Source organism: Apus apus, chromosome 6 (genome assembly GCF_020740795.1).
Source record: "Apus apus isolate bApuApu2 chromosome 6, bApuApu2.pri.cur, whole genome shotgun sequence".
Lineage (NCBI taxonomy): Eukaryota > Metazoa > Chordata > Aves > Apodiformes > Apodidae > Apus > Apus apus.
Genome location: NC_067287.1, coordinates 7922648 through 7946064, shown reverse-complemented (window position 1 = coordinate 7946064; position 23417 = coordinate 7922648). Strand labels below are relative to the sequence as shown.

The 23417-nt window shown below is 38.4% G+C and overlaps 1 protein-coding gene across 3 annotated transcripts in view; it reads right to left on the bottom strand.

Moving 5' to 3' along the window:
* Positions 1-23417, bottom strand: part of NCKAP5 (NCK associated protein 5) — a 373160-nt gene that overhangs the window by 56773 nt on the left and 292970 nt on the right. For 2 of the 3 annotated variants that reach the window (XM_051623988.1, XM_051623986.1), the window contains 4 exons: positions 10224-10328; positions 6907-7098; positions 2572-6419; positions 1695-1872 (listed from right to left, as the gene is read on the bottom strand). In XM_051623988.1, the coding sequence (XP_051479948.1) occupies positions 1695-1872; positions 2572-6419; positions 6907-7098; positions 10224-10328 (4323 nt within the window). The remainder of the gene's footprint in view (positions 1-1694; positions 1873-2571; positions 6420-6906; positions 7099-10223; positions 10329-23417) is intronic. The other variant, XM_051623987.1, reaches the window with a different exon arrangement.

The window sequence follows — 23417 nt, the reverse complement described above, 5'->3', positions numbered from 1 at the left end:
GCATTTAGAAAGACTTCACAAAATGACAGAAAAAAAGCACAGCAAATTATTGCAGCATTAGGAAATACCAAGCTAGAAAGAAATTGTAGAAGCAATGTGTAGAGTTTTTTTGTACTTCTGTACAGTGAAGATATACCCTAAGCTGTCAGGACCGTATTAAATGGGGCATAGTTAAACTGAGTGGCTCTGATAAGGGGCTCTGCCTTGCTATCAAAGTTCTAGATCAGTTGGATTGAATTTCCTGCATATTGCACATTTCCAGACTTTCATTCTCTCTCTTCCCTTTCAGTGACACTACAAGGACAACCTTAGATATGCTTATAATTTGTGGTTTTATAATGCAGGAGACATCTACATTTTCAAAGAGATGATACCACAGGAGTCAAGAGTAAAAAGTTTTCCAACACATTCATTCCACATATGTTCCTCGTAACTTAAAAAAAATGACCTTGCAGTTGTTCTTAGGAAAGACATCTGCATTCATGTAAAAAAATCATTTGCCTGAAGTTGAAACCATGTGTGGGATACTTTAACCTTAAGCATCCTAAATGACAGTACTAAGCAAAGAGTTTTTCCAGTTCCCATTATGAAGCTCTTTGAAATTTGTTTTACCCTTGAAACACATTTAAAAAAATGTTGTATTTCAAATTATCCCAGATGAAACAGTTGCATGTGCTGTACTTCAATAACTCAGTTTTATCACAACAGTAATAGCCTCAACTTCATGTTCAGTGTTGTATTTGGCAAAAGTTTTCAGACTATTTTGTGAAAATTGCTTCTACTGTTAATAATCATCATCATAATATATTCATGACAGCTATCACAGATGAGAAAAGAATGCTCATCTAGTTAAAACATCTCTGTTCTCCTGGTGCCTGGACTTCAAAACATCATGAGAAAGGCCCTGGCTAGGCCAGAAATTGGTCACTAAATTCTAAGGTTAATTATTAGAAGCTTCACACAGGAGGGCATACATTCAGGCTGACTTTAGGCTACAATCCTAGATGTTGTGTGTATGCTTCTTGATGCAGAAGAGTTAGCCACTCACATAACCTTTCAAGAACCAGAAATCTAGCAGCTAACAGAAAATTATTTTTCTTCTACATGGCAATGTTCTCACTCTGGGTAAATTAAAGTATCAAGTATAGGTAGCACCTTATCAAAGCATAAAACTAACTACAGGGCATTAACAGGGAGATTTTCCATGGTACAAAGAGAGACGTGACTTAAATGTATTTTTTTGCTTTTGAAAGACTCTCTTAAGTGACAAATATACCCGAAAACATGGTGAAATACTTTGCCTTTTCCTTCCCCATGAGCAGTGCACTTTTTAGGCTTAATGATTTCTACAATGTTTAGAGGAATGTCCAACGCAATTTTCAGGGAAAGGGGAAAAAAAATTTAAGAAGTGGTCCTATTATTTCACTCTACTACAGTATGATTATAGCATCTTTGTGCATATATCTCCACTGGAATTGAACTGCCAGCAGAAGCAGTAGAATCTTCATGACTAGCTGTATAATCTGGCCTTTAGTCAAGCTGCCAGCTTTTGTATTAATTCACAATTCTCTAGCTACACAAAATCTTTCTATCATATATAAACAGTTATTATCCTGTTTGTCTGTTCTGACAACAAGGAACACATCAGAAGTTAAAAAGAAGGTAATAATGTTTTCATCTACTAAAACACTTACCAGGGTCTGATTCTGCATTTCCATATCAGCTTTTGTGTTACTGTTTTTCTTGTGGTTTCCTTGAGAGCTGATGGAGTTGCCATGAACAGAGGAGCACTGGGAGCTGCCCTTCGACACACTCCTGTAGGAAACATTATTTGATCCACTTTCTGTCTGCTGAGCTGCTTTCTTATCAACTCTGCAGGTAGAGAGTGATTCCTCTGATAAATTACACTGCCCTTCTTCAATCACTCTACTTTTCCATTCCTTTAATGTTTAAAGTAACCTCTCTGTATCTTTCTGTCTCTAGACCTTTGAGTGATAAATGTTTCTAACTAGCCTTGATCAAATCTGTCACTTGCAATTTCAGGTAGTATATCAATTTAGTCTTTCACATATAATGATTTATTTTATATTTGAGACTGCTGTGGGGCAAATGTGAAAACACAGTATAGCAATTGCTAAGTTCTTCTGTGGCCAAAGCTTGTGGTAGCTAGAAAGATCATTAATTCTGACTAGTTACCAAATATATATTTGCTGGTTACAATATATGAAGATGGAATATATTTCAACATGTATCTAATTATCCTCTCTCTTTACACACCATCTGCTTAGATTCTTGATTTCTGGAATAATTTGAATTTTATCAACTTGGACGTAACTTGCCATTCTTTAATTTCAAAGACCATTGGCTTGGTTAACAAAGTAACATGAACAAAATCATAATCTCATTATTCATGTTTTTTCCCCACAGAAATAGAAGACCTGATAGTGTACCTTCTGATCACTACTATGCATTCTTAGTCTAAAAGGAACATACACTGAACTTAGCACCAGAACATCTGTAAAGCTACAGCATGTAACAACACACCCCAAACTGTGTTCCAGAGTTTTTTACCTGTTTAAAAGCTCTTTCATAAAACTGTCTCTTGGTGAGTACGTAGCTGTGGTGGAACCTTTGACTTGTTCACACTCCATCTCACTAAGCACGTCTTGTGAAGGTTTCATAATGTTGCTCTCCATGACATCAGCTAGAATATCACTGTTGTCTGTTACCCTGTTAATTTCATTTTCTATTTCACAGTGCTGCTCAGTTTTCTTTTTTTCTTTTCTTCTCTCCAATTTTGCCTGCTTAATTCCAAATCCTGAAACTTTTACATCTTTTTTTTCTACCTTTATTTTAGGAACATCAGTTTTCCTGCTACTCAGTGCTGGGAGCTTACTCTTTCGAAAGCCAAACCAACTAGCTAGAGAGGGCCCAGTCTTTTGTTTAGTCTCCACAGTAGGAGATTTGGTTTGTCCCTGACCCTTTTGCACGTTTTCTTGGATGCATAACATGACTTTCTCCTCTATTGTAGGTTGTTGAGCTGGTGAACTCAAAACACTGGTAACCTTCTCAGAGGCTTCTGATAACTTTAAAGACATTTTCTGTCTTTGTGACTTTGTTGCTTCCAGTTTATGAGGACACTTCATTCGATCCGAGCTTTGAAATGATAACATTTGTTTGGAAGATACAGCAGCTGAGGCTTCTAACTCCAATTCTGCTGGCAGAACACTTTTTTTACTTATAGCTTCATGTTTAAAACTTTCAGTGCTTTTCTCACTCTGGACAGATAGACTGCGTGCGTCTTTCTGAGGTTTGTTTCCATCACATTTTGAAGTGCTGTGAAACAAGTCTACTTTTGGAGATGACCTGAAGGGCAGTTTGCTTGGGCTTCCATGCTGGCTATTGCCACTACTTGTATTTCCAAGAGAACTTTGTCTAAAATAGGAATTTTCTGTGGTTTTAGGAGTATATGAAAGAGTCTCTGGTATTACTGCTGATCCAGGAATGGCCTTGATTTGAAGTCCTTCCATGGCTGAGTTCTGCCTTGTTAGAGAATTTCCTCTATCAGAAGTGTTTGTAATAATTTGAGTCCGTACTTTTCCAAGACCTTCTGTCACAGAGCCAGATGGCTTTTCCCCTGTATGAATGCTAAAACTCTGGCTACGAGCTTTTGCTCCATTCATGCCCAGAGCTGGCTTCAAGTGCGACTTGTTGCTAGAAGAAACAGATCTCTTAACTAATTTGTTTTCTAATCCATCTACTCTGTCTACCACCAAGTTGCAGTTCTCATGTGAATGAGGTGATGCTGTATCCATACTAAGTCCCACAGTAACATTATTTTTTACTTCAGTGTCAGATGTAGAGTCTTTTAATTCAGCAGCCATTGCACCTCTAGTGGTTATGCTTACAGATTCATTTTGCTTGTGCTTACTTGAACTCCCATTACTTTTGGAGGCTGCATTTATGCTGTCTTTTTCCTGCTTCCCTGGTACAGTAGAGCTCTTTCGGAGTAGTTGGGGAGATTTGACAAATAATTTCAGTCCTACAGGGAGACGGGTTTTCATTCCTTTCTCATTAGAGTTCTGGGTAGCATGTGCAGCGTCACTACCATGAAACAGTGTTGAAAATGTAGAATTGTTTACCTGAGATAGCAAAGGCTCACTTGTGCTTGTTGTATGACACTGAGGAGTTGCAGGGAGAATATCTGACATCTTTTGTGGCTGATCCACCCCACTGTCACTGGAAATATCTTTTTTGCTGGAATAGACATCTTGTGAAGAAATTGCTTCCAATGATGGACCACCCAGAGAAAAGGATCTGGCTTTTTGGAAACCTGTGTTGGAAAATTCATGATTCCTGTGGAGATCCCGCTGATTAGGGTTTTTTGGGCAGATTTGCTTTGTGGAAACTTTGGAAAGTACTTGACATGCACTGTGGGGTTGCTGAGATAAGCATTTATTTTGCATAATTGCTTCTGCATTTTCTTGAAGGTAAGATAATTCAATTTTGGCCCCAGAAGATAAATTTTTTGCTTGCATTTCATTACTAGATTGATTAAGAAAGCCAGAGTTCACATATCCTTTTATTGGTGATGATTTCAGTATAGTTTTTGCTGTTTCACTGGGACCAGCTCCTCCTAACTTTACCACTACAGGAGGTGCATGAGCATAATTAGGCCGAATCAACAGGGATGTTGACCTCCCTGGAGGAAGGGGTGGGGATGGTGATCGGGCTTCTACAGTTGCTAAATCACAATGAAAGTCTCTGGTTGGAGGTTCTCCATAGTCACTGGGCTCTATAAGGTGCTGAGGCAACAGTGGTGATGCTGGATTCTGGCTCTTTGGATACTTTGACCTGTCTCCTCTACCTGGACGTTTCAAGCCAGGCAGAACATGGGCAGGGGGCTTTGGAACCTGGAGATCAACTTTTGAGTCAAAATTACGAGGCGGACTTTGTGCCTTTTTGAATCTTGAGAGCTTTACAGGTGGCAGAGCAGGTGATTTTTCAAGGGTTGTAGGGCCCACTGGTTGAGCTACATGTGTCTCCTCACTCTCGGTCATCGCTGACTTTTGTGGAGAAAATTTACCTCTGCTGGGTATTTTAGTCAAGCATGGCTTTTGATTGATTCCTGCATGCACAGTGGAGGTTGAATTGGCCTTGTGGGATACATCACACACTGGCTTCACTAGTTTTTGTCGAGACATATTTTGCACTGTTGCTCTTCCACAGTGTGAAGATTCACTGGAGGTCATGGGGACAACTGTATTTTTATTCCCTGTATTATCTTCAAGAGTCTGTTTATCAGTTTCATCTTCAGGTCTTTCTAAAGCAGTGCAGTTTCTAGCCCTGGTTCCTGTCTGCAAATCAGTTATTCCCTGAGGTATAAGTTCAGTATATTCTGCACTGGACCTAGTTTGTGGCTGGTTGATTGAAATTTCATTTCTTGTTACAGTGACAACTCCAGTTTGATGTGAGCTGAATTCAATAGGTTCTCCATCCTCAGCATCAAATATTACGGTAATGCATTCTTCAGAAGAGGTCTTTTTTATAACCTTCTGTTGTTTAATGAAATTACATGTCTTTGGCCTAATGTCTGAGTGAGCAGATACCTGATTTTCCTCTTTGTCCGTAGATACAAACTGAGAATTCTCTGTGACTTTGAGCATGTCAGAGGTCCTTGTGTACTTCTCAGTAAAAGGAGTTGCTAATAAATCTGATGGACTTTTCTCATCACTGCTTTCTATATGCAATTCATCCAAGGCCTCATTGTCATCAGTATCTGAAAGCTGAAAATTAAGCTCCTTCCAGCCTATATTAGCATGGCTTTGATTGAACTGTAACTCAGGCAGCTTTGCTCTGGCACACAATTTTACTTCTGCCTGAAAGCCACTGACAAAACTAGTCAACTTTTCAGGTCTTTCCTTTGAATTAAAAAATGAACTTCTTTCTGGCAAGAGTTTCCTATTAGGATCCCAGTCAAAGAGACTATCAGAAATGCTGTGAGTTAATTTGTTACAATGGGTCCTGCAGTCTTTGCTTGGTAACTCCTGCAGCAACAGTGAGGATGAAGAGTCATCATCTGCATCGTCATGTGAATCTGAATCATAGGAGAAAGTTTTGTTGTGTTCAATGCAAATACTTCCCCCTTCCATTGGCTTACAATGAGTCTGCTCATTGTGGCTGCCACATTTAACTCCAGGGGAATATATTCCTTCATTAGAGTTCATGCAATCTTTGTAACCCCATTTTGATATTACTGAAGGTGATTCAAGTAATATTTTTTGCTTCTGTAATTTCTTCAGTGCTTCCAAGATATGGTTTTCCTTGATACGAGTTGGAGGTAGATCATCTGCAGGACTTGAGAGGTTGCTTGGGAGTGAAGAACCAATGCTTATTCTTTTATCCCAGCTCACGGATGACTGTTAAAACAAAATAAAACTCACATTTACTCACAAGTGCTGTTAATGAAAAATTTTAGTAAAGAGATTTAGGAGTTGCATAGGGCATTACATTTTATCCATTGCTATTAATAGCAATTTTATTTTTTAATAAAGGATTTCACAGTGGTGTGAAGGCTGCAGTGAATTTAAAGCCTGTAGGAAGAACAATACAAATGAAAGGATTAAGATAAAGAAGAAGAACAATTTGAATTGTGAAAGACAGAATAAATGCCTGAATGAGGAAACTGGGAGCAACTTGAAGTGAGCAAGGAATTGTACAAAAAAAGTTACAAGGGAGGAGAGAGAGACATTGGAGAAAGAACCTGTACTGAGTTTAGGAGCAACAGTTTTAAATATAATACAGGGTAGAAAGCGGGAACAAAAAATTTTAAATAAGCAACTTTTCAATTAATCTTGTTTTGGATTAATTTAAGCCTAATAAAGGAAGAAAATTAATTTGATTTACCCTTTTGCTGCATGTCTTTCCATCATTCCAAGTGTGGGAGGAACCACTGGAATATTCACTGCAAGCACTTGAGAGGGAGAGTTCACTGCTACTGCAGCTGCTCCGGGGATACAGGCGGCAAGCACCTGTCATGTTTAATTGACTCTGGCATTTCAAGACAGGTATACTGGATTTCACATTCTGCTGGCATTCCTAAAATATGAGAAGAAACAGAACTATTTTATGGGTGGAGAAAGATCTTTTAACTTCCCCTTGATTAAGAAGGACAAGGAAAAAGGAAATGAACAAGTTACACCTTCCTGATGGGCCATTAGCACCTGGTGAATTTATAACAGAGAACTAAATAAAAAATCGCTAATATTTTCATTTGCTGGGGGAAAAATCCACAGTCCCCCATGTGTTCTTCTTTATAACCAGAATTCTGCTCTTCTTTTGCCAAAGATTATTCTGAGTCTACTTGAATTATGCTTTGTGCATAAGCAGTGTGCTCCAGTAAGAGACAGAAAACAAAGTTATAAGAATACAAGTACATCTTGACAACTGCATTATAGCCCTACAATGTAACAGATGAGGCTGTACACTCTGGACAAGGTAAATTAATTTAGTATCCCAACCAGAATGTCCACTGAGAATGGAATCTCTCCATTACCGTCTAATTTTGGTTTCCTATCTAGTTCAAAGCTTTGTCTAAGAAACTCTCTGACGTAGGACAATCCATCTTTCTGTCGCTCGCAGACAGCTGAAGCCTCTTGCTTATGCAATTTATTGACACTTTATGGCTGCCTTTAGTACTTGTGCAGTTATCGCCTCTCTCCAAATGCAATTTCAGCTGACTGTGACTAAGTGCCAGCTTTGAGGAAGAGAGTAATGAAGAGCAGATAGCACTTTAGGTAAAATATTAAACCTCTGTAGGAGTATCTAGGATGCCTTTAATTTGTTTTCAAACTAATACTCTTGTGCTTAACAGTGTTAGAGGTTCTTTAATGTTAAGTGCCTGCACCATTCTGTTATGCTGCTCTCCAGTTTCCTTACAGAATCAGACATCTTTTTAATTAGCAGGAACACTAGACAGAGTGACACAACTGTGTTTCATAGAACTTAGCTTTGGATTTCATTAAGGCAAGCTCAAGGGTATTTATTAATTTTTGTACGTAGATATGCCCCAAATTAATTTTGCTTAGAGGAAAAGTTTCTCTTTATATTCAGGAAGACATAAGAAATCTAAAGTTATAGAATTCACAAAGCAATCATCAAAACTTTATATGCCATAGACACAGCTTCTTCATGCAAATCTCTGGAAAAATGCTCAGTTTGCAGGTACTTCTCATACAATAACATGTTTGTTGGCCTTCTGCTAATGTCTTCCATTTCTCCCTCCATCTCCTCCCGTTTACTACTACTAGGGTTGAACCTTTTTTCAGTTAAATGGGAAAGAGCAGAAATTTTACTGCTGAGGAGTTCATCAGTACAGCTGTTCATTGCTCAACTGACATAATAATGTTCTGTTTTTGACAAACGCAACTACAGGGCAAACCATTATTCTCTGTCACAGGCAAAACCCATGAATGGGAGAATCATTTAGAGGTAGCAAGAGCACATTTCACCTTTAGGAGTTATTGGTACATGTTCTCCTAGGAAGTCAATGGATGCAGGAGGAATAGCTTTTAAATCCATTGGCTCTGGGAAGAATACATCTTTCAGCATCAGAGGCAGGCTGATGCCTGTGTTTTTGGCTCTGAAACAAGACTTTCTTGCTTTGTTGAGACAAATTACTCTTTATTTCTCACATTGTAGTTCCCATGGGAGACCCTCTGTCATCAGCTTCCCCAGCTATGACTGTGTCATTCCCTGTAGGGTTGGCTGTATAGAGGCCATGACAGCATCTGCTTCTTCTGGCTGTTTCATTGCCTTTCAGCTGTGGCATTGGGAAAACATGTCATGTCAAATTTCTCCCCTTTATACTAGGCTACAGCCCAGTCATCATAGTGTTTAAGCAAAGGATGCCTGTAAAATCCTTTCTTGTAAGAATCTCCTGTAGGAGAAAAGAGGAGATCACAGCATGCTGACAAGTACTGCCTCCCCTCCCTGTCATCTTCAGTTAGTCTGAGAGCTTTCCATCCCCTCACTTTGCTTCCTCTGCCCTAAAGAGAGGAGAAAGGCATTTGGTCCTACAGATTTAGCAATGGGAAAAATACAGACACCTAAGCAAAGCAAAACCACAGTATATTACTGTAATCATCTTTAGTGTTTAAAAGATGAGAAAATGCACAAAAACCATCATGCCATTACAGCTTTTGAAGGAGGACATCTACCCAATTTCTAGATGGCATTCAGATCACTAAAGAGACAACTGAATTTTCTCCTGCCATTTCCCTTTATTTCCTAAATTATCTGAGAAAGTACTTTGAATAGTATGTTTATGATGCATTTATTAAAGATATTTAACTTGCATATGGGACTAATAACTCACATGGTCAAATTTTAATTTTTTGTATTCATGACTCTTAAGTCATTAACTTTAACAAAATTAAAGTTAAAAGGCCCAGATGGTAGTATTACAATTTAACTACATATTTTTCACTAGAAATCACAGAAAATTGAAAGAATCAGGCTACTGAAGACACAGAACTCTGTATTAGAAAAACCTGACCTGAAGGTTTAATTACATATAACGCAAGGGGTCATTAGCATTTTTTGTGAGCCTTTGAAACAATGCCTTTATATCAAAGTATGTCTTAAAAAGGAGATTACATTTTTGTTGACACTACTATACTTCAAGATCAAAGGCACACACAGGTTTAATGTTCTGTTCTTGTCCTCTTTGTTTCCCTCCATCTTTATGTGACTTTTGGTTTTAGGCTACTTTTCTCTTTGACAATGAAACATGAAAGCCATGCTGGCTAATGTTTTGCCAAATAAGCACAAAGCTAAGCCCATCTGAAAAAAAAAAGCAGAGCCCATGAATTTTTAAAAGTTCATACATAATATATCATAAAAGTAGAATGAATAATACGGTGTACAGGCTTTAATAAAAAGCTCCTTGACCATTTCTCAGAGGTTTTGAGATGTAATCAATACTCAAAAAGGTATATTGGGGACATTGCTAACATTTGCGCTTTTTTTGCAGAGTGACACTATCTGCTTACTATATCAACTGAGGACACAATATTGAATTCCAGAGAACAGAAGGAAGAAGTATTATCTGCCTCAACAGTGTTTCAATCCAGAGATCAGCCTCCTGGCTCATCCCAACACTGGACTTCAGAGGAAAAAGGAGGGCTCCAAATGAGGGGTACAAGGACAGCACAAAAACTCACATGAATCTGCGCATCAGCAGCTCGAGATTGCATCAGGCTTCTGTTCCTTTCTACTTCTGAGAGCAAATCCCCAGAAGAGAGGTCTAGGATGCGCGAATGGAGTTTCTGGGGAGAGCAGAACAGAATGAGCAAAGAATAAGCATTTGTCAAATATGTGGCAGATCAGCATTTTAAAAATTCCAAACTCTGCTTTTAAATTTCAAGGGAAATGAAGACCCTGAGGTAAAAGAGGATTTGTCCTAATTTGAAATATTGCTCTTTGTGCTTACTTTGTCCAAGACTTCCTGTCTGCAGAACAGATCATTCTTCATCCAAAATAAACTCTACTTTTCCTTCTAGTCACTGTTTCGCAACTTATCACTACTTCACACGCAACAAAGACAAATGAACACGAGTCCCACCGTTATCCATAGAGTTTGACAGGTTTCAGGAAAAAAAGCATAAAAATGAACTACAAAATTAACATTTCTAAATCAATCAACATGTTAATGTTGTTTTATTTACGAGCTGTTACACCTTGAGTGAATGATTGCAAAAGTGACCCTGTTTTTAAAGAGCATTGATCTGCTGAAGGCCACCTTTGCACACATTTTAACTCAAAGTCACTAATGTCATCTGTTAGGAACAATTAATGTGAATAGAAAATAATTGCATCAGGGAACTAGGGACTCAGAGGATTTTGTGCATTAATATTCACATGGAGTTCGATTATATACACAGTTCTTTTTTCAGCTTTGCGTGGAAGGATGGCTAAGCTTGTGCTTTTTCCTCCATGTTCACCTGTATGCTAATTACTAAGGCTTTCAGTGTGCATTAAGCCAAATTTGTTTTAACTGTAGTTTCAATAAAACCCCCGATTTACGTGAATGCCTTGGCCGACGACTTCCAAGGAAGAAATATCTGCACTCTTGTCAGTCATTGGACCAACACATCATGTAACAAGCAGTATGGATCTGACCCACAGTCCACTGAAATAAATTAAAAAGGACTAAAAAAACCCAACCACAAACAAAAGGACTTCGGATCAGGCTTTTTCCATTTTCCCGTTAGTTCTCCAGGCTTGCAACCTAAGAGACCACATCTACCTCTTCCTCTGCACTGAGGTCCTCAGCTTGGACGAACAAATGCTGTCAAACCTGTCAGGGCGCTTTGCCAGAGGGGCCCTGTGAAGGAGGCAAAATGTGGAGCCTTGTCAAGGCTGCATGAGTGGTCCGTCACCCTTTACTTCCAAAGACCCGGGTCAAAGAGGGAAAAACAATCTATAGCCTTTCACACTGTGCAGTAGTAGTAATGGCAAGACAGTTCTTTGCATGCCTGAAACATCAGTCACACAGTATCTTATGCCCAGCTACTTCCCAGCCCACTCTCCTGGTACCCACTGCAGACATTCATCTGCTTGAGAACAAAACAGGTGGCCATTCCTACAGCCTCTGATATCTGCATGCTGTGCTTCAGGCATCTAGTCCAGACAATCTAGCAATTAAAAAAAACCCACAAACATTTAAAAAAGAAGATTGTGAGTAATTTCTCAAGAATTACATATTCCTCCAGGGTTCTTCAGGAGGTACTATCTGTTGCAGAGAGATTACAGAAAACATTTTTAATGATCAATATTCTCTATAAAGATATTTTGTCTGATACATTGTTGAATAGATTAAAATGCTACTAGCCCTCAGCAGCCAATGCACTTTTTGTTATAAACATTAACCACATCCAGGCTATGTGATTTTTACCACCAGTGATGCCTATTGCCCTGTTACTCAGCGCCCACTTCTTAAAGTGTTATTACAAGAGTTACTGTCAGGTGTTTGTTCAAGATTTAAGCTTGAGGCAAAATGCTTTCCCAAACTCACAGGTTTAGTGACTTAGTATATGTGCTATTCTTGACAATAATTCCAACTGCATCATTGAACAACCAGAGAATTCCACTGTTTTCAAAACCAGAAGTCACTGATGATATGAACAAGTTGTGTACTTGCACTTTGCAGAGGAATTAATTACTTTCTCCAGTGAAACCATTCACCTGATTTTTGCTTCCAGAGATGCCTTAGTGGAAGTTACTATAGCCAGATATGTGCATTAGAGATGGTGACTGGGGGCATCCAAGATGGATGAACACTTATACTTGAACATTTATTTTCTCAGGCAAAAAAGGATCCTTGAAATAGTGCTCTAAGACTTTCACAGTTGTAAAGCTGTCTTCCCATTTTGCCAGCAAGGCATTTTAAATAATTAATTACTTAAATGGAAACATATATGCATCGTAGTAAGGGAAACTAAATGTACCCCTATAACATCATCCAGTGGGATTAAGTGTGCCGCTTACTGTCCATATCAGATACAAGAGCTGAGAGCAGCCCAACTGGAACAGGCAGAAAACAGAAACAATTCTTGGTCAGTGATAAAATGTAGCCCAGCAGAGCAGGCTGTGAACAGCCCAGAGTTATGGGTGTCCCTCCACAGTGGGTCAGAGACCAGAAGGGACTGGGCTGCACACGGGCCATACTGTGCTTGAATCATCTTTGCCAGAGTTAAACTCTATGACTCTATAAAACTATAATAACAAAGGTGAATCAGCAGACTAAAATGATTAACAAAGAAGGAAAGTGTGTTCTCAAGATGCATAATGTGATTATATTTCTGTATCAAACAAAAGATCATCACATTGGGAATACTTCCCCCCACACATATGCAAATAAGCTAGCAGACACACAGCCAGCACAATGACTAGCATTAACAAACAGCACAACAAGGTTTGAGATCGTTAATTAAATATAGGCACACAGCACTGAAGCAAGTCATCCAATTTCAAAAGAAAAATGATAAGAAAATTGGTTTTCTTTCATTTATTTTTTCTTTTCTCTTCTCCATTTTCTAATTAAAAAATGGGTAAAACTACTGTTTGTTAAAAAAACCTCAGTAATGATCCATTAAAAATCAAGTAACAGATTGTGGTAACTATGTATCTTGATTCTGATTTCTTCTCAGATACACAAAATGTACTGTGTCCTTTATGGCTATTTTCAGATGACAGTCACATAACTAGATCAAGGAGTTACTGCTGCCTTGAAAATTGTAGGACATTAAAATCCCTCTTGATGTTACGACACAGTGCAACAAAAGGCAGGCCACAGCACAGAATGACTTCCACAGAAAAGATCCCATCAGTTTAAATGGTTAGATATGAATCTGAAGAGTTACAACTATAAATCCAAATCACCTGCCCCATTTGCTTGTGCCCAACATAATGATATGAGGAAACAGGTCAATATTTGTACATTATGGGGAACATCTGGGCCCCTCTGAAGACAAGAAACCATCAGGAGCACTTGACTGCAGAACAGAAAACCCGTATGGGCCAACTGGCTTGGAAATTACCCCGTACTGAGTACTGCTGGGGCAGGTGCACACTAGAAAGTTCATGGCATCTTAACAAGAGTGGATCTGTGTCCCCACAGAATATGGGTGCTGAAAGGCAGAGAAGGCAGGGTAGAGCATAGAGGGCCTCTCTGTGGTAGCCTGCAACCAGTAAAAGCTCCTCCTTTATCTGTGTACTGAAAAGGCTGTGCCCTTTGTGGCACAATGTCAAGATTAACTCACATAAAAAAAAAATAAAAACAAAGTAATTGATAATTTAGGTGGAAACCTATTGTATCAAGTGCAATTGGAAATACAATTATCTGGCAGGCAGAGAATCAATCCATCAAATAGTAGGCCACTTCCTCCTCCCCCCAGCAGCATCCTTATTAAAGCTTTCTAGGAAGATAAAAGAAGGCTAATACCTGCTGGCGTGAGGCAATATTACTGAGAGACTCCCCTAACTATTGTGTCTCTTGACTGTATCTGTGCAGAATTATCTATCAATTCCCTCTACTTTTTGAAATAAATATCTAATCGCCTGCAGCATTGCCAGAACAATTTTCAATGAATTATGCCAAGCCATACGTGGCTCTCCAATATTGGATCATTTAATTGCTATTAAATCAATCGGCTTCGCTTTTCTCACATGAGCCAAAGTTCATCATTCACAAGAAAGAAACTCTCTGTGTTCTAAGGAAATGTTTTCATCCTGGTGCTCCGTGCTAGAGCTGTAAATGTTTGTTTGGTGTGTGAGGCCTCCTCCCAACTCTGCTGCTACCTGGGGCATCATAAACCTGAACAGGCTTACTCTGAACTGCTCTCCTCTATAACCTGACCATTGTAATGGGACTGGCAGGGATCACCTTTTCTGTAGCCTCCACACCACTCATCTTTAGTAATTCTCAGCACAAAAAAGATACCCCTCAAGACCACAGGGAGCAACACCACCACTCTGATTCTACCCCGATACACTGTATGAGTTAAGAAACAGTAACTCCACCAAAAATGTGCAAAAAAATGTGCAACACAAAGAGAATGCTGATCTGGTGATCTCTTTATAGGTGTGAGAGAAGTTCATGAAAGACAAGAGCTCTTTCTAGCTGACTTTTTTTCACAATCATGTGACCTGGCTCACTCTTCCTGTTCCCTTGCTCATCTTCAGCTGTTATACCCATCAGAAGCTGAGTGCAGCTATGAATTTCTCACATCTAGGATGAACCTTAGTTTCAAAGGTCTTACAGAAATAGTACTCTGTACTATGCTTCCATTACACCATAGGAGTTAGCACACCAACGACAGAAAAAACATTATTAGATACACAATTTATGTGGTTTTAGTTTATGCAGAAATAGGATATGTCATGAAACTAAATATTGATTTTTTAAGTCCTTAGATGCATTGCAGAAGGGATGTTCACCTGGAGATGAGAGAACATCCTTCACCTATTCCATCAGAAGTTACCTAGATTAAGAATACACACTATTCAAAGTGTGAAGTGTGAACTTCTCATACAATAAATACTCTGAAATAAAGGAGAACGTTAAGCAGAAGGAAAAAGCAACAATATCTCTCAAAGTAGAAAAAGATTTTCCTTTAGCGAAATCAGAGTTGGTAAAACATATGCTTTTGATGTACAGTAAATTCTGCTCTCTGAAGAGAACAGAACAATTGGTTAACAGAAAACATCCAAATACGAAGCAAAAGTGAAAGCGGCAAAAAGATGCTTCCATTTTATTTAATTCTAATAATCACTAACATAGGAAATATACTTGCAATTGCATATTGTGCACATACAGCAATGCCTGATGCCTGTTGTATTACTGTTGTCATGAAAATAAAATTATAATATTTTTTTCAACTCTTGGAAGTTATGTATTTGATGGAAAAATCAGAAATACATCCTACTTTCCAACTATTCACTTCCTACAAGCAGAACTTCATGGCCATTACTGTTTAACTTTGTAGTAAAAGAAAATTATTCTTTCCATTTTCACAGTTTATAATAGCAATAGCAGTTCTCACACTGGGCACTTTCCACTAGTTAACCAGCTTGGTTAGGAACTTGCCTTCATCTTTCCAGCTGCTTACTGCATGCAAAGAAAGGCAGCTTCCCACTAGAGTTCTTGTGCATGGCACATGCCACCTCAGATGCCTTTTTATACCTATATCCTTCAGGGAAATTACAAGGACATTTCACAGTGGAACCGGCTACGCTTTTTTCCTTCCAGTTCTCTAATAATTTGCTTGACAATCACCATTTATCCTAATAGTGTGAAGCTACTTCTGACTGTGGCTATTTCTTATAAATATTTTAGACTAATATGAAGTCAGGCATTATGTGGCTCAGCTGCAGAATACACTTTTCACCAGTATGAAATAAGTCCCCTATGCACAATCATATTCCTGTATTTCTGCCTAGAAGTAAACATTTAACAATGTGATTTTTTGGTGCTTGTTCTAGGAAAAAAACATGGCCTTATTTTATAAGCTACAGAGGACCACCCATACCAGTGGATGTCTCTCTAGATTTTCACAAGTGTGTTAAAAAGAGACCAAACTTTCAAAGATGAGGAAATAAGATAATAACTGTTATTGCTGGGGGTGTGGGGAAAGTTCAGAATTTTCAAAGGAAGAAACAATGAGTTCAGATACTAGCTTTTCTTGCTCTCAGCATTAGGGTAGTGTCCTGAGTTCATGTTCACTGCTAGTAACATGACAGCTTAAGAATTCTTCTGGATTTATATATTTTGTTTATAAAATACTTACAAGTTTGAGTCTATGAGATTATTTTGCCATGAATATTTAGATTCGTATGTTCACTTGTATAAGCATGACCAATCTATCTGTACCTGTGCATTTCCACAAGCACTGAAATTTTGTATCAAGAAGCATGGAAAAGAAAATGGCAAAGGATCAGTGAAGCAGAGGAGCAAACGGGTTCACCACAGTTCTCTTCTGGTCCTATTCTTTTGCTGCTCATCCCTTCCAAGAGAAAGTGAATAAATCTCTGCAACATGGGCAACAGGAGTTAGTCACAGCAGACATCCAGGAGAACATGCTATGTGCAGTCAACTTGTTGAGTAACTAACTGGGCCATGTTTAACCATCTACAGGATTTGGGCTAAGATTGGAGTGAGAAGCTAATGGCCTTTGACTATTTACAATACTCCTCCCTTATCCAAAATAACTATATGCTCATCACTTCTTAGACCTCTAGAAGCTGTTAATACATCTCCATGCAGGCAAGAACAAATACATTCTAAATACATTCTCATTTTAAAGCTTATCACGCTAAGCTGTTTTTTTCTATTTCTCTATTGCTACAGGTACTATTTCCAACAAACCAAGCTGTTAATGAAGATACTAGGTATTTGGCAAAAGCATGTAACATTAAATGTTCTACAGCTCAGCCTGGAACAGGCAAAGCAAATCACAAATCTGATACCCCATTTTTTCTAGTAAGAATATAGAAGTTGTCTTTGATATTAAACATTCTGTTCTTTCTTCAGGTCTGTCTGAATGGCTGACTAAAATTAGTTGGCCCTATATGTTGCTGCTGTATTGCAGGAATTTACCACCATAGCTGGTTGAATTTATTTTTGGTGGGAGGAGGGGGTTAATACACAGTAAATTAACCCCAGGACAACTCTTACAGCAGTATGAGCAAGCAGTTGGAGATGGTTATTTGTAAGTCTTACCCACAGCTGTGTGAAACACAGGAAACGATCACAAACGTGCAGTATTGCTCAGTGGCAACAGGAGGAAGAGTTATACATAAAATTAATATTAAAGGATTAACTGAAAAATACATTTCAGTAAGCTAAATCAGTTCTTAGTACAAAAAAATAAAGCTTCCAGTTATTCCAGAAACTTCAAGTCGAGCAGATTTGAATTTTCCATTAATCTAATAAAAATGCTTCCACGGAAGTTCCAATTTTATATTTTCCATTTGATTGTGTTTTTTTTTTCCTCCTACTAGGCTGACTTTCCCAAAAAAACCTAGAAAGCTTATGACACAAAAGATGCTAGACATAAAACACTAACCCAGTATTAACAATGAGTTGTCAGTTCTGCTGGCAAATCCTCCAGGCAAGTTTACTGAGATTTAACTGACAACATCCACGACAAAGTACAAAGGTATGGTATTACAAATGTTTGCATGGAAGATCAGGGTGCTAAAAATCCTGTTAACTAGGCAAATCTGGTACAAAAATATAAACCCAAGGTTTCACTTGCATCTGCTTCAGATTTTCCAGACTTGCTGCTCTTGGTATCATTTAGCCCCCCAGAGATGGCAAAACCCAGTGAATTAAGATTCCAAAGTAACTCAGAAGGTTGGAAACTTAAATCCTAGGATACAAATTGGGAATTATTAAGCAGACATTTGATGCATAAACATAAATAATATAATCTCTCTGTATACTTTGGAGAGTTGACAACACTAATGTAAGCCTAAAATTACTCCTGTTCCAAATTCCTTAGGCTTATTAATTTTAATAAATTGCTTTAAATAAAAGTTACACTGAAAGACACAAGGTAATCCTCACTGATCCTAGTTTTCACTTTATAACTCTATCAGTGTTTTCAAGCTCTGAGACTCCAAAGAGTTAGTTCTCATTTTAATAGCATGACTGTAGGTGTCTGTAAGTACTGCAGTAGTAATAAAATGAGCTAATTTAATATCTTAGGAAAAAGTATGCATGCAGTTCCCTGTGGTGTGTAATTACTGTAAAGTCAACGTTTACATCAATGACCTGGTAATAAGCTAGCCAGAATGTAAATAATTAATGAAATAAATGCTTTCAATGAGCTTGTGCATGGAAGACTCCTTGGGAGTATGTTCAAAAAGCAGTTTGGTGAGAATAGTATTGTAGAAAAGTTGAGCTTCTTAGTATTACATAGTTGTATTTTTTGTTGTTTTGTTAATTTGGCAAAAAACAGTATATGCTTTTTTGTAAATACATTTCTGCTGATTTAATACTAATTAACATGTTAATTCAACTCTGCTAAACGAGTGCCAACATCATGTAGGTGCTAAGAATTATGGGAACACCAAAGAGTAAAAACTGGAATCCTGCACATCCTGACATCTTCTCTTGTTTCATTACTCACAAACAAAACCAGTTTTCCTTAACATTTCAGCATGGTCAGAATCACTCTAGGAAACAGCTTTATACTGAACTTCTGTAACAAGGAAGAACTATACCATTACGATGTTATGGCATTTCCTACACATGGCATGGTATCTATGCTTTAGCAGTAAAAAGGTGGGCTGCTTTTTATTATTTCACTGTAGTTAAGAAATGCTTTAACATGAAAACACAGATGAAAAGGACTGATGTTTCAGTATCACTTATACAACAGGCATTGTGTTACTAATCCTTATCTGATTAAATGCTACTCACTAATTTCAACACACTGCTAAATTGCTGATACTATGACAGTCAATGAAATTACTGGTAGCACAATGTAATTCTGGTCGTTGTTTTTGTGATTCCTACAGTTTAAAATTCATTTTCACATTCACTTTCTGCCTACGCCCCAAACTCATCTAAAGGAATTAGGCAGACCTCCGTACGATCTTGTTATTGACTTTTATGTTGATCAATGTTGGCTCTTACAGAATTGGAATCTACAGATCAATTCCCTTATTAGATTCGTTCTCAGTGCTGCCATGATCATTTTATCACAGAAGCTGCTGCCATCAAATGCTGCTTTATCACTTTATAATGGGATAAGCTGAAGCTTTCCTCTAGCATATAGCTGGAAATGAAAACTGCCCGAGCTCTAAATATTCCTTTCACAGATTGTCAAAAACATCCGTATTAGCTGTATATGGCTATTTTAAAAGCTATTTTAAAGTCAATTTACCTAACCAGTAATAATTTTTGCCCACAAGAAAGGTCCAGTTCTCAAGGTGGTAAAAAAAGGCTAACTCTGGAGACATCCCTGGATCTATTAATCACTTTCTTCCTGCTGAGTCGATGAGTCAGATGATAGGAAAAAATGAGCCTAAGAATGAAGATATGACTGAAAAAACAAAATTATCTCAGAAATCGTAAGTTGTATTATGTGAACACAAACACATACAAATACTCAAAAAGTACACACAAGAAATACATACACAGGGTTTGTTGGAAGGGTTTAATCTGGTTTTGAAAATATCCAGGGCCATGGTATTTTTATAAGAATGGTGTTACAGCTCCCGTTGAGAGGAGTTCACCACATTAATTTAAATCTCTGATAAAATAAATTAGCTTTTTTATTGCCAGGTTGAACTACAGGGCTATGATTGTTATGTATTGCTACAATCTAAGTCTTAATGGCATTTTAGCCCTGTGGTGGTCAAACAGAAACCATTTCAAACCTTCTAAAGGCTATTAAAACATGTGCAGATGTCTGGAAAATTAATACTATTATCTTACTCTAACCTTTTGCCTGTAGGAGGAAAAGGAAAGAGAAGGCTCAGGGAAGACATTTTAGATCAATACATGGCAACTGAGGAGGTTTAAGTTCATTGGCTGTGAACAGGTGATGCAACTGAGCAGATTTATCCTTATTTGGATTTCATTGAAATAATTCATTTACTCAGAAAAATAATTTCAGAGAGATGAGCATCTTTTTTACAGTCCTTCCTCGCTGCTGTTTCCCAAGGTTCCAGCAAGCTAGACACTGGAAAGGTTCATTCATTTAAACGACATGAGCACGAATTTGTCAAAGGTTAATGTTGAACAAGTCATATTTTCCTTGCCTCAGTATTATGCATGTAAAGGGTTTCTCCATCCCTTCACCTTTTCTGTGTGTGTGTGTGCTGCAATATTGTTGAAATGTCAGATGGACTGAAAGGAGTAGGAGTAGGATTTCAAGAAATACTTTTATCATTAGTTTAAGGCTTTTAAATACATATTTTCTCTCCAGCTCTAATGCATTGTTTTTGGCTCTGACAGAATAATTTCAAATAAGAGATTTTTAAAGAAGGTTTTCTTTAATAACTGGATACAAGGAACTTTATCATTTTTCCTCAAAGCACTTACTCAAACCACTTATGGCTTAGGAAGAATAATGGGGCAGATTCCCATCTGGGAAGAACTATTGGGATGACCATGAGCCAGCAATGTGCCCTTGTGGCTAAGAAGGCCAATGGCATCCTGGGGTGTCTTAGAAAGGGTGTGGTTAGTAGGTCAAGAGAGGTTCTCCTCCCCCTCTATTCTGCATTGGTGAGGCCGCATCTGGAGTATTGTGTCCAGTTCTGGGCCCCTCAGTTCAGGAAGGACAGGGAACTGCTTGAAAGAGTCCAGTGCAGAGCCACAAAGATGATGAAGGGAGTGGAACATCTCCCTTATGAGGAAAGGCTGAGAGAGCTGGGTCTCTTTAGCTTGGAGAAAAGGAGACTGAGGGGTGACCTCATCAATGTTTACAAATACGTAAAGGGTGAGTGTCAAGAAGATGGAGTTAAGCTTTTTTCAGTGATGACCAGTGATAGGACAAGGAGTAATGGATACAAATTGGAGCACAGGAGGTTTAAGGTGAATATCAGAAAAAATTTTTTTACTGTGAGAGTGACAGAGCACTGGAACAGGCTGCCCAGAGAGGTTGTGGAGTCTCCTTCTCTGGAGACATTCAAAACCCGCCTGGACGCCTTCCTGTGTGATGTACTCTGGGTGACCCTGCTCTGGCGGGGGGGTTGGACTAGATGATCTTTCGAGGTCCCTTCCAACCCCTATGATTTTATGATTCTATTGACTTTGCTTCTTGTACTGAAATTAGAAGAATTTCTGCTAGGTCAGAAAATGTCCCATAGACTTCCCAAACTTTTGTTGCTTTTTCAGAAGTTTCTAGAGGGTCACAGTGTGCATGTGTAGTGGTATTTTCTATTTCAATCAGCCTGGCCATGAAAGCCAAGAAATCCTACTAGGGCTGAAACACAGATGAGGTGGGAGAGCCAGTGCTGGTACCAACAAGGAGGGTGCACCTTGCAGGACCATATGAGGATACAGACCTGCATTGCCCATGTTCATCTGCACCTTGCTCCTATTGCTGTAGCCAGGAGGAATACCAGGAAATGGAAAACAAGGAATGTCAGTCATTGTTCCTGGGTCAAACAGTGCTCTTGCAAGGGAAGGTTCAGTGCTCTATAAGCACTATTTAGGGCCTGGACTGGTCTTGGAGGTGCCAGGCCCTGCCATACAATGACACTGAAGAGAGGTCCCTCTCCCAGAAGCAGCCTGTCCTCAGGCTGGAAGCCGCTGTGTGCTCTACCTCTAGCACAGATGGCCGATAGCTGCAGATCCTTTGGGCAGCTGTTTCTGCTCAGAAGAGGCAGTGCCAGCACTTGATTAGGAATCTGTGCCCCTGTGAACTGTTTTTTCACAGTAGATATAAGTAGAGCTTAGGAGGTATTGTGTAGGAATATCTAAAGGGGCCAGCTCCCAGTTTGGCACTAAGTAAGTAGCCGTATTTTTAGAAGAGCTCACCACAATGCCTGAACACCTGAAAGTCTGGACCTGTGTGCATGAATGATCTAAAGACCCAAATTAAAGGTTAATTCCATTTGTTATTCCTCCATGAACTGGTGAAGACCAGTAACGGAGCTGAGAGCACCCATATTTCTAATTATTGCCAAGATCACCTAAGGACCATTTACTGGAATAAATTTAAGTGAGCCTCTAAAATACAGTGATCAGCTCTGATTTATGTTCACACTTGTAGCATCTATAATCCATAATAACTGTGCCTAGACCTGTGCCAGTATCTATAGTAGAAGAAAAGTACAAAAAGCTTGTTTAGAGAAAAAATTAATTAAGAGTAAGTAATAGGAAACTAAAAAAAAACCCCAACAAAACAGATGAGAAACAGATGGCGCATTTCTGATTTTAAAAGATGACTGAATGGAAAAATTTAGGATCAAAGCACTATAAAATTTAGTAGTTCATCTCTGAAACTGTATACCAGAAAGATGAACTGAGGAGTGGGTGTATATTTAAGATTTTTAAAGCACTGATATTTATTCAAGATGCCATTACTTTGGCACTCTGGTCTCCATACTTGTAATGCAGTAAGATGGAGTTCAATTTATAATGTTGAAGATGCCCTTGTAATGCACACAGGACATAGACAAATCACTGCTACTCTCTGCACTCAGACATCAGTTAGTGACTAATGAAACATGGCTTGCTCACATCCAGAGGAAGAAACAAGCACAAATGCAGTCTAAAAATGCTAAAAATACAGAAAGACTCCAGTCTGTCAATATCACATTGTTAAAGATTTAATGACAAAGGTTAACTGTTCCTTTTAGCTTGTCCTTATCAGGAGAGATACCCCGATGGTAATTTAAGAGTTAAGGCACTAATGGGCTCTTCAGTTTCACTGAGCACCTATGTGCTGATTTTATCTTGCAATACAGTATTTCACATTCTCAGCGAAGTCAACAGAGATTTTGTCAATAGTGTCATGGCCTTTGGATGAGGATCTGAATCTTACCAGTATCCAACCATCATTAAAGAAGATAGGTCATTTAGGAAACAAAGGAGAGCGTTAGTAAAACTCAATACTAAAAGATGGGGTTGGTTCAGTAGGTGTTTTATGACTCATTATGAACAGCATTTCATTCTAATTACCAGCCTTTTCTATGCACACTATCCATAAAAGTATACAAACATAAGAAGTGTATCACAGGAAAACTGATTTTTTTCATAACAAATGTCAACCCAAAATACCTATCAAGTAATTTTATGTGCTATAAACCACTTCACATAATGTTCTTTTGATTCATTTGATGGAATGTATAAACTAAAATTACTTGCAAATTACACTGACCTGAACAGCTTAAAT